Raw genomic sequence first — 16519 nt, forward strand, 5'->3', positions numbered from 1 at the left:
ATTGAACTTATCACGTTGCATCTAAAAATTTGGCAGCATGTGACTACCAGAGAGTCGAACCGAAAGGTTTATCGGTTCGGTTCGGGTTTAGGTTCGACGATAAGGGTTCAGTTGCGGAAGGCAACTATAATGGTTCGAACCATTTTTTTTTTTTTTTTCGAACGGTTCAGTTCCCGAACCGGTTCAGGGGCCACTGGTGGGAATATACCACAACAGGCAGGTTAAATCACACTTCCGTTTGTGTGGTATAGCGCTTGAAGTGGACAGGAAGGCGTCAAGAGTCGTTCAAGATTTTGAAAGATTTTGCGCGATGTGAAAGACATGATTAGTAGTGGTTACGATAGGAGCATAACCATGAATTACCGGTTTCGGTTGATTGCTACAGCACGTTGCTCGTGTCCCGGTGGTTAACTAACCCACCGGGTTGTTTCTCGGCAGGAATATAACAGTCAATTAACCAAGCCTGCTACCTTAGCCTAAGTATCCTAAGTCATTGAAATTATTGATTACCAGTCAGTAGACGCAAATACACGTTAAGCAGCGAACGACGCTTCATGACGTTTCATTACAGCCGCTACTTTCGGTAGCCGTTACTTCATGACACGACTTTTCATTCTTTCGACGCTAGTTGGATTGGCTCATTTTAGCTCCCCGGCATGGGGGCTGACGTTTTTTAATTAAGTTGGACTGGAACAATGCGATTCTGAGCCCGGGGTCTTTATGTAAAAGGCGCGTTATCGTGTTATCACTGACCGCCGCCGTGCTACCATGTCGCCGTAGAGTGAAGTGTCTGTGGAACAAAGACAGAGCACAGGCAAGAGTAAGTGCAAACAGAGAAGATCGACCCATTTTGGACGCATTGGCGATTCTTAAATGTGATGTCTGTACATATATTTGTTTTCGCCTCTTTAATTTCAAATGCACAAAGAAAACCAACTTTGGTGTGTTCTTAACTTTAAATAAAGTAGTTGTTGTTCATGATGACCACCATGAGGGTGGCTGACCCTTTACTTTGTAAGTGGCTTATGTAAACTCACACGCGATATGTGTCAACGATCAGTTATGCAGTTAGGGTGGACACCATGCATAGCTGTGTATGTCACTTCATGAATGCTACCCAAAGCTGTCGTTGATCCCTCATCCTTATGTATATTCATGTCTATATCCTAGAAATTAGTAGTCATCACACTTTTAAGTTACCATATTTGTTATTATTTGGCGACTCCAGAAAATCTAGAGCATTCCTGCACAGCATGACTTTTTTGGCAAGCAACAGGAAGGCTACAAAGCTAATAAAAGAAGAAAAAGTAGTTTTATATTCATGCACAAACAACATGCAAAGTTCCGTCCTTACGAATTCAAACATTTCCGGGGGTTTGAGGCTTACTTGTCTGTGTCGTTCCTAATTCTGGTCTGCCTCGGCCAATTCTCGTTGTTACAAACCGTTATTTGAACCGGTTACCGGTATTTTTTTAACAGTTCAGTTCCGGTTAAGCTCCAAGGTGGCGTCGACTGTTCGGTTCAGTTCCGGTTCGGCCAAAAATAACTGTTAATAACGGTTTTCGGTTCGGGTTTGGTTCGACTCTTTGGTGACTACAGATCTCTCTCACTTGCTGTTGTTGCATCCCTGGATTTATCCTTTCGTCTGATAACGTTTGATTTTGTCTCTACACAGGCTGGTACAGAAGAAGGCTATGTGTGCATTTTTGAGATAGATGATTCTGGGGGTCTCAACTTTTACAAGACTTTGGACAAGCAAGATGGTAAGAAGCTGTAACTATACGGAAGAAGCATTAGAGCATGCCTCGTCTTATGCAATACCCCTTCATTTGCTTTATATTGCTGTTGCTACATCAGTATGCATCTTCTTGCATTGCCAGTTTTAACTTTCCTCTCTAGTATTATGCACTAACAGCACTCCTGCAGTCTCTTGAAGGCGAAGGTTGTGCATTATAAATCAGTTTGTGGTGTGTGTGGTCACGTGTTGCACACAGAGAGCAGCACTGTGGCATGCGATGTGGTCAAACATAAGAATGTGTGTTATATTCTTGGAAATGTACAATGCGAATCTCCAATGAAATAATTCCCTTATGTTATTTGGCCTGAAGTTATTGAAATATCGCTTGCAGAGCATTTAGTGTGTGACATGATTATTTTGTTTAAGGATTACGGTAATCGGCAGCTTCTAGAATTTGGTGGAAAAAAGTGTATGTTTGTTTTAGTTGATCTGGGTTTAACTCTAGCTCACTATTTTACATTGCATTTCTGATTGAAATTAGCCTAATTGCTTCATTTTTCTTTTTTTCAGGTCGAATTTTGTCACTAGCCTGGCATGTTGATGGAAATGTTATTGTCACTGGCTCAGCAGACGTAATTAGGATATGGGACGTTGAATCTGGCCACACAACAGACAGAATTTTAGTGGGACGAGCTGAGAAGCAGAAAGAAACCCTTGTCTGGTGTTTAGCAGTCACAAAGTAAGTGTTGGCTCAATAAACAGCAAGTTGGGTAATATGGTGCATGCAGTATGGAAGGCTGATTCGAGTAGTACATATTTGTTGTAAGATTCTCATTTTGAGAAACTAGCACTTTGGTTGACCTCCTGCACAAAAGATACTCCGGATGTGAAATACCTTGTGCCTATGACAAGCTAATCTGTTGCAGAAGAATGATGCAGTGGTCTCCATAGTCACATGCCTATGGTAGGTAAATTTCTTATCATAAACAAAATGTGATTACAATCGGAGGACCTCGTAGGTGAATATCAGCAGCACTAAACTGTTAGTGTAAGTTTAACTGACTCCATTTCAAAACACCTGTCGTTTTGTAGAATAGTACACTTCCAGTGTACCTCATGCTGAACGTGGGCTTTGTTATATATTATTATTATTTTATATTAATACGATATTTCTAACATATCTGTTCTCTTTTATTTGAGGTATTTATTGATTTGGTCTCCATGACCAGTTTTGGTAAAGGTACACGACATACAGCGCAATAGGTTAGCAATACCTAATACATACTCTGTAATATATAATCAGTGATTTCACTCCTGCACCAAATGTGTCATTTTGAGACAGATGAGATTTCCTGCGCCATCCTGGTAAAATTCCGCAAAATTGCGCCAAGCTGCTCCAAAACGAGTGGCTATGAATTGCATGTTGCAGGCAGCGACTGTAGAGCACCAGAAAAACAAGTTGTAAGATGATTACGTTCCCAAATGAGCATTTTTGATAAGCGAGAGCATGAAAATGTCACACTTCTTGGCCTTGCTTCTTGCTCGAGTATTGCAGGCTAGTGAGCCACTCAGTGAGAACGTGAAAAGTCAGCAGTCCAAGCGAGAAATCACCTTGCTGATATCTGCGACCTCTTGGTATTCTAGCTATCGGTTCCAAGATGGCGGACTTAATAAACAAAAAACGAAAACATGCACATATAATATGTGCATGCTAGCACATGGAAATGTAATAAAGCTAGTAATAATATATAAATAAATAAATAACTCTGCAATATCAAGCACAAAAATAAGGCTATTTTGTATGTGTAAGGATATTAAAAAAAAGAAGAAAGAAATGTGTGTAAATAAATTTATTCCAGAATCTGCTAACCCATTGCTAACCCAATGTCGTAGCAAACAACCACAGAACTGGCCGATGCCGATGCTTTGTGAGTGCGGAAACTTGGATAAGCAAATTAATGAGAAACGAAAGTGATGCCACAGTAAAGACGTATGTGGTGTTCGGGGTTACAAGGGCCAATGCAAAAGACACAAAGGATATTAAAAGCTGTTAAAGCAGAACACAGAAATCTGAACAAAATTGTGTGCTTGGAGGATGCACTGAACAAAACAAAAACTTCCTCCTTCTTCATCACTTTTGTGTATGTCCCTTATTGTGTACAAAGTTTAAAATATCTAGAATGACATTGTGTGAGATGACTTGAGGGAACTTGACGCATTTGGGACGATGTGATGAATACAATCTTCTGCTCCAGTGTTTCTCACGCGTACATCTTTCGGAGCAGCGGCATAGACTCGGTGTAGCTAAGCGATAGCCAGAGGTAGCGAATCCTCGTCCTAGTGTCTCTTTCCAGTACTCGCTGTAAAAGTCGCTCGTTTGGGTACGTAGCAAAGGGTGCACATTTTCTTGCAACCGCAAGGACACATACATTGATTGCGTGTGACTTCGTTCCGCCTGAAAATTGGAAAATTCACATGACACGATTCCAGCTCGCTGTCTGTTCTTAGTGAGCTTATTCTTTCCACACTGGCAAAGTAGGCACTGTAGCCAAACGCGAACGAACGTTGACGCAACACTTTGTCACGCGCAACGCCGTCCCTCGAAGTCCTCCCAATTAGTAATTAGAAAACTACATGTGTGTTTCTGTGCTACTGAGAATAATCTCTACGCGTAATCACACATGATTTTATTTGAAACAGCAATTGCTGCACAGCAAGCCCGATTACCGCATATGCCTGGTGGAAGGGAAATGGCAACATTTCAGGTTACGCGAAGCCAAGCCAAGGATTGATAATACTGCTACCAAATTACTCCAAAATTTCATATTTGGGTGCTCCAAAGTGCTCCATAGTCCATATTTACGTGCTCCAAAGTGCTCAAAAACACATTTCGGTGCTCCAAAGTACTCAAAAAATTGCTCCAAATTACATTTTGGGAGTAGCATCACTGTATAATTAATACAATCCATACAGTACACATTAATAGAATTAATGCAGCAATACAATTAATATGTATAGTCAACAAATACAATCAATAATCCAAACATTAACAGGACAGTTTTGGATACCATCTTGCAGAGCTACATGGAAAATGTCAAGGTGCAGATGTTATCGACGATCTTTAGGATTCGGTACGATTAAAGAGCTTAATGTGGAACTCTTGTGGATGTAAAACTTTGGGCGCTGTCTAGTGATAACCGCAGGAAAGTGAAAAGACACAAGACAAACATTCAGGCCAGTCAGTATTTGCATGGAATAGTTTATGGATCAATGTGAAGTTGCGTCTACAGTGGTAGTACATGCAAACTTACATGTACATACTGTCATTTCACCTGAGCTTTTAAGCCAGGCTTTTTGCAAGTGCAAGAAGAGAGCACTTGCTACCTTTGTTTTCCTTTGTGATAACCTGTGAGCTGAGATGTGCTCATCGGTTAACTGTCCCATATTCTGAACATGCCATTGCTCTCTACCTCCACTCTGTCTGTGAAATGCATGAGGGATTTTCGAAGTACCAGTTGTTTTTACAGTTTTCTATTTGCTTCATGAGAACAAAATATTGCTTCATCGTAAAAATACTTTGACTGCACATGTGCAGATAAGCATTGTGTTAAGCCAGTAGATTAATACATATTCCTTATTAGCCTTTCGTTCAAGTGTGCGTCCTGAGGCATCTTTCTAAGGATCAGCAGCACACATCTGTGACCATGCTTGTTTCTAGGGCTTAATTGCTGCAAATTAATACTATTAGAAGCCTTTATCATATGATGTGATGTTCGATTCGATGTTTGAAGGGCAATTTTGGACATATTTGTATTTGGACATATTCAAAAATCTCAATATTCGCACAACTCTACTAAAAATTGGGCATTTTGTGGTAAAACTAAACGTTGCTGGACAATGTAGGACTTCAGTCCTGACTGTGACACTCAGCATTAGTATATGTATTTTCACCAGATTACCGCGAGCAATGCGATAGAGAATAGTCTCCGGCAATGAAGCTCCCCGATCATCATCATCATCATCAAAATAAAGTTGTTGTTGTTGTAAAACATCTTTTTCTTCTTCGTTTTCCAGTGACTTCACTATCATAAGTGGTGATTCCTCAGGCAGGACTTCATTCTGGGATTTGCAGACAACCACACAAATCGATGTAAGCGTACCCACTACTGATTGGAGTTAACAACTTCTTGAATTAAATCTCTTCAATTTTCTTAACATTACCTTTCTTTCTCCTTTTTCTGATTACCGTATTTACTCGCATATTTTACAGTCAGTGCCACCGAAGTTATTGCGGTGCTTTCATTTGATTTGCGCACACTTTCGGGTGGTGGTCCACTGACGCGACGCATGATACTGTCACTCAAACTACAAAACACGGAAAGAAACGCTGGACAAACACGCTGTGACAAACCTTGCAGCACAGCATGCCAAAGTGGGCGAACATAGCGTGCTTTCGGTTGTCAAGTGCTATTAGCGGCATCTTCCAACAGTGTCTCGACGTATTTCACCGGTATATGAGTGGTAGTGGGCCGGCATTTTGCCTCCCGACTGTCGGCGGTTGCGCGGTATTTGGGCACTTCTTTCGCGCTTGTGCAATGCAGTGATAACGTCAATATCGGCTCTACCGGGAGCCTATATGACCGGCATACTGAAATTTTGAAATTTTGTGTCGTTTGAATATTACGAACGTTCCCGTGTAATTTGCACCCCCCCCCCCAACTTTTCTGACTTTTTTTGGGAGGAAAAGTGCACAAATTATGCAAGTAAATACGTTAATTCTTAAAGTAAGATGTAACATCTATTGCCTTCTTATAATTGTGGTTAGTACCTCTTTCTAATTTTTATTAAACTGGTATGTTTCAGAGTTTCAAAGCACATAATGCCGATGTCCTGACACTCACCCTGACAGACGTGAGTAGCGCATATATACTTACATATACTTTATTGGTGTAAAACAATTTGGTTTCATGCATATTTGTCACATGTAATATTCGTGAATAGTTGCCACCTCCACCATTTTCAGTTAAAATGGAACGGATCTAGGGAGTGCATTTCAGAAAGCAGTTTACTGTACCATCTGCACACCCTCAGTGTACATATGCACATGTTGTCCTTTAGTGTGTTGAGTCAGAGAAAGGACTGCAACGGAAGGCTCTTTATTGACGGCTGGGTGCCAACTGAACTGAATCAGGATGGCCGAGTAGAATGGCCAAAGGCTGGCGCGTAACACGAGGGGCGTGCAAAACTCCATGTGCCTGCGCACGCCATCTGTGTCGTCTGCTACAAGTGCTTTAGCATTAACAATTTGTTTTTATAAATTTGTTTTGCCAGTTTTTGCACAACACTAACTGAAAACAATAAGCGTGCCTAACTCCCTGATAATGCGTTATTCGTACCATGATCAAGGATGAATCTTTTGCTCTTAATGTCATGATGGCCATGCATTTCAAGAATTTTCTCTTTTTGGCAGGGTTTGCAAGTGATTCGATTTTTACCTTACGAATGGCTCACATTCTTCAGCCAAACCTGAATCTAGAGTGACTCGCCTGGTGTAATGTACACGTCACAAGAAAAAATTGCCTTTCCTTCTGCATGCAAAGTGAAGCTTGTAAGGCAAATACAGTCTCCGACCGATTTTTTTTATTTGAAGAAGCCGCAAAATCAGTCTGAATTATCGAGCAGTCCGAATTTTTAGACAAAGTCTAAAATCTGCAATGTTTCAAAAAACCTTTATTTGAGCACTCACACTGGCTTGAAATAACTGTCAACACGAGGTTGCTTCGCCGCGCGGACACGAGATAGCACATCACGGCAAATTTCTGCTAGCGTAGCCTTGCCGTAATACACTTCCATGAGTGTAGTAACGGCTGTAAGGATCGCCATGGTTGATGGGGGCGCAATGGCAACCTCTTCGTCGCTGCCACTGTTGTCTGAACCTTCCTGCGACAGATTGAGAACCTGGCCGCCGCCGACGTCAACAGAATTGTTGTCCACATTGACAACATTGTTGTCCATGTCTGGTAATCTTCACTTGACAACCACATTCCGCCAGCTATCAGAAGTTTTAGAACTCGTCTGAAATGGAGAGGCAACGTACGCGCAACTAATCTCCGCCTTCGCACGTGCTGTGCTCTACTCATGCACCGGGTCGGAGCGCTTCATGGTCCGGTCCGGAAATGTGCTTGTTTCGGCTCTTGGGAGACAATAAGTCCGAAAAATAGGCATGCTCAGACTGAAATATGTAGCAAAAACTGGGGAGTCCTTCCGAAACACGGTCCAAAATATTGGAAGCGGAATGAGACGGTGCCAAGAGTTTTGTCCCAAAAATTGGAAAGTCCAAATTTTTTAAGTCCAAAATATTGATTGGTGACTGTATTGTCTGATTGTTGGTAACGGGATGTTGGATCATTCCATGCCAAAAGTCCCAGACATTGCCTTGACCATCCCGTTTTAAAGACCAAATGGCATGAATTTGCATGGCCTGAAGGGAGTTGTCACTGGTCTTCAGAATATCTTCTAGCTTCAGAAGGATCATCTAATAAGGTTTCACAAGGTTGTCTTCAGAGAAGAGATTGAGCTGTGCAGGCTGCTGTAAAACTGTGTGTGTGTGCTGCGGAAGTGCAGGTTGCTCATGTCTATTGTTGGGACCACGCGCAAGGGTACTGCCCACATGCTTGAGGAAAGATGGGAATGCCTAAAGTGCATTGTGTCTCTGGTCGAACTCATGTTTGGGGATCTCCAGCTGGTTTGGTTGGAGGCGGCTTGGGCCACGTTTCACTGAGCTACCTGGCAGAGACCAGCAGTTTGATGGGAATACCATGGTTGTCATCATATTGGAGATAATAATAAGTGAGCTTGATAATGGTTGGCACATCCTTGACAATGTGATAGGAGCGTGCAGGCGAGATGAATGCAACCAAGGAAAAGTTTAAAGAACCAAAGACACAAAGACCAAAGACCAAAGTCTGAAGACACATTTGAAATGCAATTACATTTGAAAATTGGCCTCAAGCCTCAAAGCCTCAAGTTGGGAGATATTGATATTTAGAGTAGAGACCATTCTACTGGACCCAGAGAAGAACAGTCTCTGTTCAGAATATCAGAAGCTCCGGACTTGAGGCTGTCGGGGAACAATATCTATGTGGACAACGACGAAGTGACCCCCACCATGGATACGTGCTACCAGCAGCAGCTCTGGTTCTATCAGCAGCGTCCTGGAGTGAAGCCACGGGTTGAGAAGCTCCCCAGCGCAACCGGCCCCCCGGGGCATTCCATCAAGGCTTTTGGTTTCCATTTTGTCTGTGGCTGGAGCTGCTTCTCAGTGCAAGCTGGTTGCCATGACATGGGAATGAGACAACTGCTTTAGAAATTCACTTACAAACGCATAATTGGCTACAAATTTCATTGAAATATATTTTTCATGGTGATATTTGGCATCGTAAGCAGTCTTGCAGCAGGTTTGTTTTAGTTCTGAACTGTCACTTGTGGGGTTATAATGGCACCACATTTCTGATGCTTATTTTTCAGGATGAGAGAAGGGTTTTTACTTCTGGCATTGACCCACTCCTTATGGAATTTACACGGGTCAGTCATTCAACCTCCAAAGCGCACAGCTGGGTCAAGTCCACGCAGAAAACTATCCACACACATGACGTCAGAGCGCTAGTTTTTGCCAAGAACTGCATCATCTCTGGAGGTATATCAATCCACTTCTGATGTTCACTCACTCTGTAAATAGTAGTATTCTTGACATGTACTGACTAGGCTAAATCTAAAGCTTTTATTTTTATGGTTTCTATGAACTGGGAATTTTCACGTAATTTCATGCAGGCAAGACATGTGAAAGCATTGAAGGATTTATTAACAATGGCCTTCATATCAGAAACTCTCATACTTTTCCTCTTTAAGGTTAAGGGTGCTTGCTTCAAAAAGTGTACAAAGAGATGTACGCATTTGACATAACATGTCTGAAGATCATTGACACAAGTAACCAGTGTGATGTGACTACAGAAATGAACACAGTAGAAGGCCTGCACTCGTATCCTCGTCATTGGGGTCTAAAGTGAGGTCGCCAGAGAATCTTTTGCCCAGGTGCAGTGCTTCAGTGGCAGTGTTTTATAACAAGATTGTCTTCATAATAGAGAATATTTCAGTCTTAATGTCATGACAGTGTTGTGCTTTGATAGTAGCATTTTGGGATTGCAACTCACTTCATTGTTCTTTTAACGTGCATACATGTACCTCTTGATTGCACTTTGTTCTGTCAGAAGCTGAAATGTCAGGCATATGGCAGTGGATGGTTAAAATGCTAATGTTTCTGGCATTCATTTTCAGGTGTTGATACATATCTCGTCTTTTCATCATCCACAATGCTGACCAAGCACTTCCCAAAGCAGGTAGGTTTCTCTAAAGTGCTGCATTCTTATTCCCAGACCTAGCAGTTGTTTATCGCCACCTGATCAGAAATATTTTTTTTATATTATTGACGTTATAAATTTTTAGATTGCCATTGCTTGCTCTGTACATAGTTGCACTGACTCTCTGTACCATGTTCAATAAATCAGAAACATACAATGTTGAAAAAATCGTTTTCTAGCTCGCTTGAACTTGTTGTATCTGTGTGTGTACGATTGTCATTACTTTCTCACTGTGTTTACCTAGAGAGTGTCCCATGGAATGCTAGTCAGATACCCATGAAAGCTGAGCGCAATTACTCAATGGTCAAAACAAGGGGCCTACGTTGAACACAGGAGTAGGAGGCAAGCAAGGTGGAGTAACGGACTTGTAGGCAGCATATTCCTCAGGTATGAGGAACAGCAGAAAACACACACGGAGGGACAGGACTCAAACCAGCAATGAATGTTTATTTACTAGATATGGCCCACTTGGTTGGGAAGCGAAAGTTATAAAATGAAGGAGCTAGAATAACAGATGCTTAGCTGGGGAAAAGGTTATTCAAAGAGGGAGATAAGGTTGCCGACGGCTGGCTAGTGGTCCATGTATAGTAAGTAGACATTCGTTGCTGGTTTGAACCTGATCCCTTTGTGCGTGTGTTTTCTGTCGCTCCTCATACTCAAGGAATATATTGCCTACAAGATGCCTAGGCTGGTCCATTGGAAAGTTCCACTTGTACTTTTATGGCAGGCAGGCCTTTTGAGGTGGTCACCAATCATCATTCCTTATGTTCGCTTCATTCATTGAAAGATCTATGTGGAAATCTTGGTGGTTGGATGGACGTCCAAGATTATGATATTGTTATCTAGAATATAGAAGCATAATGCAAGCAAGCTGGTGTAGGATAGTTGTTGTAACACTTCCTTGTGTCTGGGGAACATGCACAAAGGACAGACATGCAGACGAGATGTTCGCACTTTCTGATGGTGATGGACTTTTACGTTCCCCACTTACTGACAATGTTACAGCTAGAGCCGTGGGAATATTCGAAACTTCGAATTCGATTCGAATAGTTAACGCTATTCAAACAGTGTTCACAGGCAATTTTAAGTATATTTGCAGTTTCCAAATATTTTTAGTATATTTCTGAAACGTAGTGTAGCAGCTTCATTTGCGCACTTTCACGTCAACTTTGTGGACGAGACTGAGCCTGTTTTGTTTTGCCTCTTTTGCCTGGTTCTGTCTGTGTATCGTTCTTGGCTGCTTCAATTTGTAAGATATGTACCAGCTACCCGCACCGCTACCCTTGTGCAATAGGAGTAGAGATGCGTTGGATTTTATGCCGACCTGAAACGTAATCCGCCCGGTCGTCACCGTAGTCATTGCGTTTCGGACAGCGGTGCTAGCGGCTCCACGTCTCGCATCATGTCCGTCTGGGTGTCAACGGTGCCATGTGAATTTGTGAAGTGGTTTGCAAACCGAAAGCTGGAGTGTAGTATAGTGAGGGTGCAACATTGACGAGTGATTTCCTTCACTATCGCAGTGTTGGTAAAGACTATGGAAACATCGAAACAGGCTACTTCCAAGTGCAAATACATCCGCTGGAAATAACCGAAACATTCCTATGTGAAGAATGACTGCCGAACCCGCTAAAGTTGCAAAAATGGTAGCTATCAACCTGCAACCGTTACGTGTCGTCAAACATCGCGGATTTTGTGAACTAATGGCTGGAGCTGTCCCGGATTACTCTACCTTGAAGAACAGCCCTCTCCCTGGTTACTACACTGAAGTGAAGGAAGAAATTCCAAAAAGATTTCCAGAAAGCTTTTGCAGGCATGGAAAGCATATCTTTCACATTGGACATGTGTCAGCCAAATCGTAGTCATGTGAGCGACTCTGCTCCTTATCTGCAAACGCTGTTCATTCACAGAGAGCTTCAATCAGCCCACATGTACAAAAACTAGCTTTTCTGTGTGACAATTCGTAGTTGTGCTCACAATATGTTCCTATACGGGTCCACACGAAGCACACTCCCACAAGTGATTGGAAGGTTTTCTGTGCTTACGTTATCTGTCATTATAGATAGGTCAGGATATAGGTCATTATATACAACACCAGAATCTTGACGATACGATCACGGGTGTTGCGAATTTCAGGATGATAAAAAATTTTTCGAAGTTCCGGCCGGAAAGCCTTATGTGCAATAGGTTACGTTTCGGGATACTACGAACACTTTTCCGGCCATGGTGGAGGATACGAAGAAGTGAGATGCCGTGTGCATCTCCCGGGCTTGCGCCGGGAACCATACGGCACTCCTGACAACACGCGGCATGGGCAATGCTATGCAAGCACAATTAGTTGCGATCACCACAAACGATAACCTTTCGCCTTGCCGATGGGACTTTCTGACACTGGCAGTTGCGACAGGTGATGAAACAAGTGATGTCCAGGCTGTGGTGGATGATACGAACAGGGGAGATGCCATGTGGGTTGTGCGCATTTCCCGTGCTTGCGCAGGAAACAGCGGTGTTATGCGACTTGGCTGTGGCACCTCTCATTCGTCTCAGAGTAAACCATATGATTTTATGCGCTTCAAAAGTGTCTTCAGGTCGAATCTTGCGCGAAAGATAACATTAAAAACTTCAAACTAACTTCTCTGTTCGTGAGTAGAGCAAAAATACGTAGCAAGTATGCATTTCCTGCACTTTGGTGTGCTTATCTACCTCCATTTTTGCTGATACGAATTTTGGATGATATGAATATTTTCCGCGACTCCGAGAGATATGTGTCATCGAAATTCTACTGTGTACAGTGCATACTAAAGGTACCAATAAATGTACTCATTACTTTCAGATATGCATACAGTAACAGACGGAAATATTTTCAGTGTGTAAAAAGTACAGAAAGAACAAATGCAAACAAATAAACCAAAGGACACCCAGCAACGTAATGTGTACCTGAAGTAAATGGGCTTCTGTTTCTTATGATGTTTATTCTGACGTGAAAAGCTGTAAGCTCCCCCATTCGGAGCGGCAGTTCCCGAATGGGCACAAAGTTGCAAAATTTTTCCAAAGTGAGTTTCCATAGTGAGATATTGGAAATATCGAATTGGGCTTTTTTATTCGATTTGATTTCAAAATATTGCGATTTGCATAGCTCTAGTTAGAGCTGCTAGTTTCTGGACCGAATGTATTTCTGGCACGAGTGCAAGGAGATGGAGAGCGTGTTGGTTGAGCAACATGATGAATAAACGCAAGAACAACACGGACGGACAGAGGACAGCATTTGGGAAATGCGAGGAAAACTCTGTCCTCTGTCTGTCCGTGTCGTTCTTGCATTTATTCGTCATGAATATGCTTCTGTGCACTCCACCTACAGAAGTCCTACACTTTGTCACGTTGTCGTCACATTCTGACGGCAGTTGTTTGGCCCCCACCAAAAAGTCGACCAGGATATACTAAGAATAGGTCTTTGTTGGGCAGAACAAAAGCTAGAATGAATGCATGGGCTCAGTTCGAAGTTCAAACTGACCGATAGGATGATCATGGTTTTCTAATGTCTTTCTCACAATAAATACATATTTCGTACTAGCACTCAGCCTTACACCTCTCCTGCTCAACTGGTCACCTGCTTCTGAACTACAAGTCACACGTGGACCTCTGGCGGTTAGGGTCGTCAGAACTTGAAGCAGGTAGCCCTGGAAAAGCCCTACCTCTGTCGAATAAGCCATTGCACATAGCACAAGTGAAAGCAAAACGAGGGTCTCCATTTGTCTGTGCCGCTCTTTCAAATGACTGCAAGTGGCTTGCTTGTTCATCCCTTGTGAATGTGCACCTCTACAGCCTCCAGCTGGTAAGTGTAAACAAAGAGTGAATCTGTGTGTAGGTGGTGGCCATACCTCTTCTGCTCATATTGTTGTGAATGTGTCAAAGTTAGAGCCAGTTCACCCTTTCATTCTAAAATTAAAGAATGCATATTGTGTTCACTCACAGGACACAGACAACAGCATTCCCCCAGTTGTACAGAAAGTCATGCCACTTATAGATACTCTGGTGCCATCAAGCAGTCTCCTTTTCACATCTGATAGCAGCAAACTTGTTGTAATTTGTCTTGAGTACATTCAAATCTGGAAGTTGGAATGTGCACCTGTACTCGTTCATACTTTTCCACCTAGCTCAAGTAAGTGTGATGAATGCCAAGTTTCACTCATCCTTCACTAAAATTGTTGTTCTGACAGCAGCATCTAGCATTCACCTTGCGTGTGTCAGTTCTGGAAATTTCCTGGCCACAGCTGATGGCAGAAGCAATATTAACGTGTATGACTTATCAAGCTTGAAGGTGAGTGAGTGTTCTGCAGGTGTGTTCATTTAATGATGATGCAGGCTGGTGTGATGAAACATATACCTAGGCAGTACTTTAGTATATTCTCTGTTCTCGTACATAACTCAGCACCTAATTTGAAGCTTGGTTTTAGAAAAAAGAAGGTACATAAAGATCTGTGCACAGATGCCAACATCCAGCAGTGTTTTTCCCAGCAGTGCAGCCTCTTTTGCTCCACAGAAGCAGTCTCTTATTGCCTCTCGATTTATCACTGATAGTACCTCGTTGGTGTTCAAATTTTCAGCACGACATGGCATTTGGAGCTTTTAGGGGACTGATCTCAGTTGTCTCGCGACGTAAACACCCAATTATTATTATTATTTTAGGGGACTTTCTATGTGCATGTATGATAAGGTGCCACAAAAAGCATTCAAATTCTAGTGCATCCTACAAGTGTTCAAAACAGATATAATAAAATGTTAAGACCTTTCAGTGACTAGTGATGTTTAACCCTTCTTGTCAAACTGCATCGTCACTGCAATATATATGCATCATTTATCATATAGTTTTATTAGGTAACTGTCCAGGACCTTTGCATAACATAATTACCATATTTTCCGGTGTATAAAGCATTATACAATAAAGTGCTCTGAAGAGGTCCTGCGCATTATCTAACGGTGCACGTTATACACAAATATTTTCCTGCAGAGTTCCTTTTCAGGTTGGTGAAGTACAAATTCTAGCCTCTTCCAGGGTGTGCTGTGGCTTTCTCCCAAATCTCTTAGGGTCAGTTGACAAAACCGGTGCAGTGGACTTCATAAAAGGTTAAAAGCGTCCGAGATCTGGTGGAACTGGACACACCCACACCCACAAAGAATACAAAATGTTGCTCAGTTTTGAGAACGCACTGGCCGCATTTGTTCTTGAATCTGGCTTTTTATGTCCCTGGACTTCATGTTTGCTCTTGGCGAATAAGCATAAGAATGTTTGTGTGTTACTGTCGTCTATTCTGGCAGTGCGCCTGACCTGAAATAAAAGGATGGTCTTCTTTTGTAGCACGGCATGTTGTCACCAAAGTCGTCGGTAACAATCGTATATGATACACCGCCTTGGTTTATTATGTATACTGATGGCAGTACGGGAGCTTGTAGCGATATTGCAGTGCGTGTTGTACATATAACTTTTTTCAAATTTGGCCTGTTTTTAGGCGTGGGAGTTATATATGAGTGTACGTTATACACCGGAAAATATGGTAATAGCTGTTTGAGGAGATGCAAAAGTTCTGCTTTGTAGACTTCACTTTCAGAGCTCCTCCTAAGAAGTTCTTATTCGATTCTTTATTAGTCCTGAACCATGTATAACATGTATCACCATGGGGTCTTTGTTGCAAGATACCAGTAGCAATCACCTTTGGCCTCTGACCAGATTATATGAAAGAGGGAATTTTTAAAATCTGAACTTCTAAGGCAACACAACTTGCCTTGTGTGTGTTGGTTGCGATTCATATTTTAAATGCCTATAAGGTATTGTTCTCATCTGTGCTGACTTAATTTTTCAGCTAAAATGCAAGTTGCCCATGCATAATGGCTTCCCGACTGTCATGAAGTTTGCCCCAGATTCTACCAGCCTCATTGTGGTCTATAGTGACAATAGAGTATGTATCAGTATCACACATCTCTTACAAAGTTTTCTGGTTCCTGAAGTTAGGAAGGCTTTGTCATACTGGGCACATTCAAATAGCATGAGGTGTGCCTTACACCAGAAGTGTCGTTATCTTAGGTCTCATGGTAACAGTCAAGAAGACATAAATCAAGGTGCACACAGTGAAGTCTGTTGCGGCACAGAGTTTGGGTGTGCTTTTTGCTACGGTCACTTGGTGGTATGTCCATCAGTGGAGTACCTCGAAGCGGGTGACAGCCTCTTATGCGCATAGTCTGCGAACTGAAAGTGGGTGATGCTTCCCTAAACCCATGGAAATGTTACTCATGACTAAAAGGACAACACTGAGCTGATGGCAAAACTATTGTCCGTTTTGAGCATAGCAGCAGAGGTGGTAGGTCAGGAGGG

At 42.3% G+C, this 16519-nt stretch overlaps 1 protein-coding gene across 2 annotated transcripts in view; it reads left to right on the plus strand.

Annotated features, from left to right (window-relative positions):
* Positions 1–16519, plus strand: part of LOC135377952 (U3 small nucleolar RNA-associated protein 4 homolog) — a 39356-nt gene that overhangs the window by 14371 nt on the left and 8466 nt on the right. Inside the window, exons 5-14 of one of the 2 annotated variants that reach the window (XM_064610738.1) lie at positions 1676–1763; positions 2309–2477; positions 5813–5888; positions 6602–6649; positions 9266–9434; positions 10073–10134; positions 13724–13984; positions 14125–14311; positions 14370–14470; positions 16011–16106. In XM_064610738.1, coding sequence (XP_064466808.1) covers positions 1676–1763; positions 2309–2477; positions 5813–5888; positions 6602–6649; positions 9266–9434; positions 10073–10134; positions 13724–13984; positions 14125–14311; positions 14370–14470; positions 16011–16106 — 1257 coding nt within the window. The remainder of the gene's footprint in view (positions 1–1675; positions 1764–2308; positions 2478–5812; positions 5889–6601; positions 6650–9265; positions 9435–10072; positions 10135–13723; positions 13985–14124; positions 14312–14369; positions 14471–16010; positions 16107–16519) is intronic. The other variant, XM_064610739.1, reaches the window with a different exon arrangement.

This window comes from Ornithodoros turicata, chromosome 1 (genome assembly GCF_037126465.1).
Source record: "Ornithodoros turicata isolate Travis chromosome 1, ASM3712646v1, whole genome shotgun sequence".
NCBI classification, from domain to species: domain Eukaryota; kingdom Metazoa; phylum Arthropoda; class Arachnida; order Ixodida; family Argasidae; genus Ornithodoros; species Ornithodoros turicata.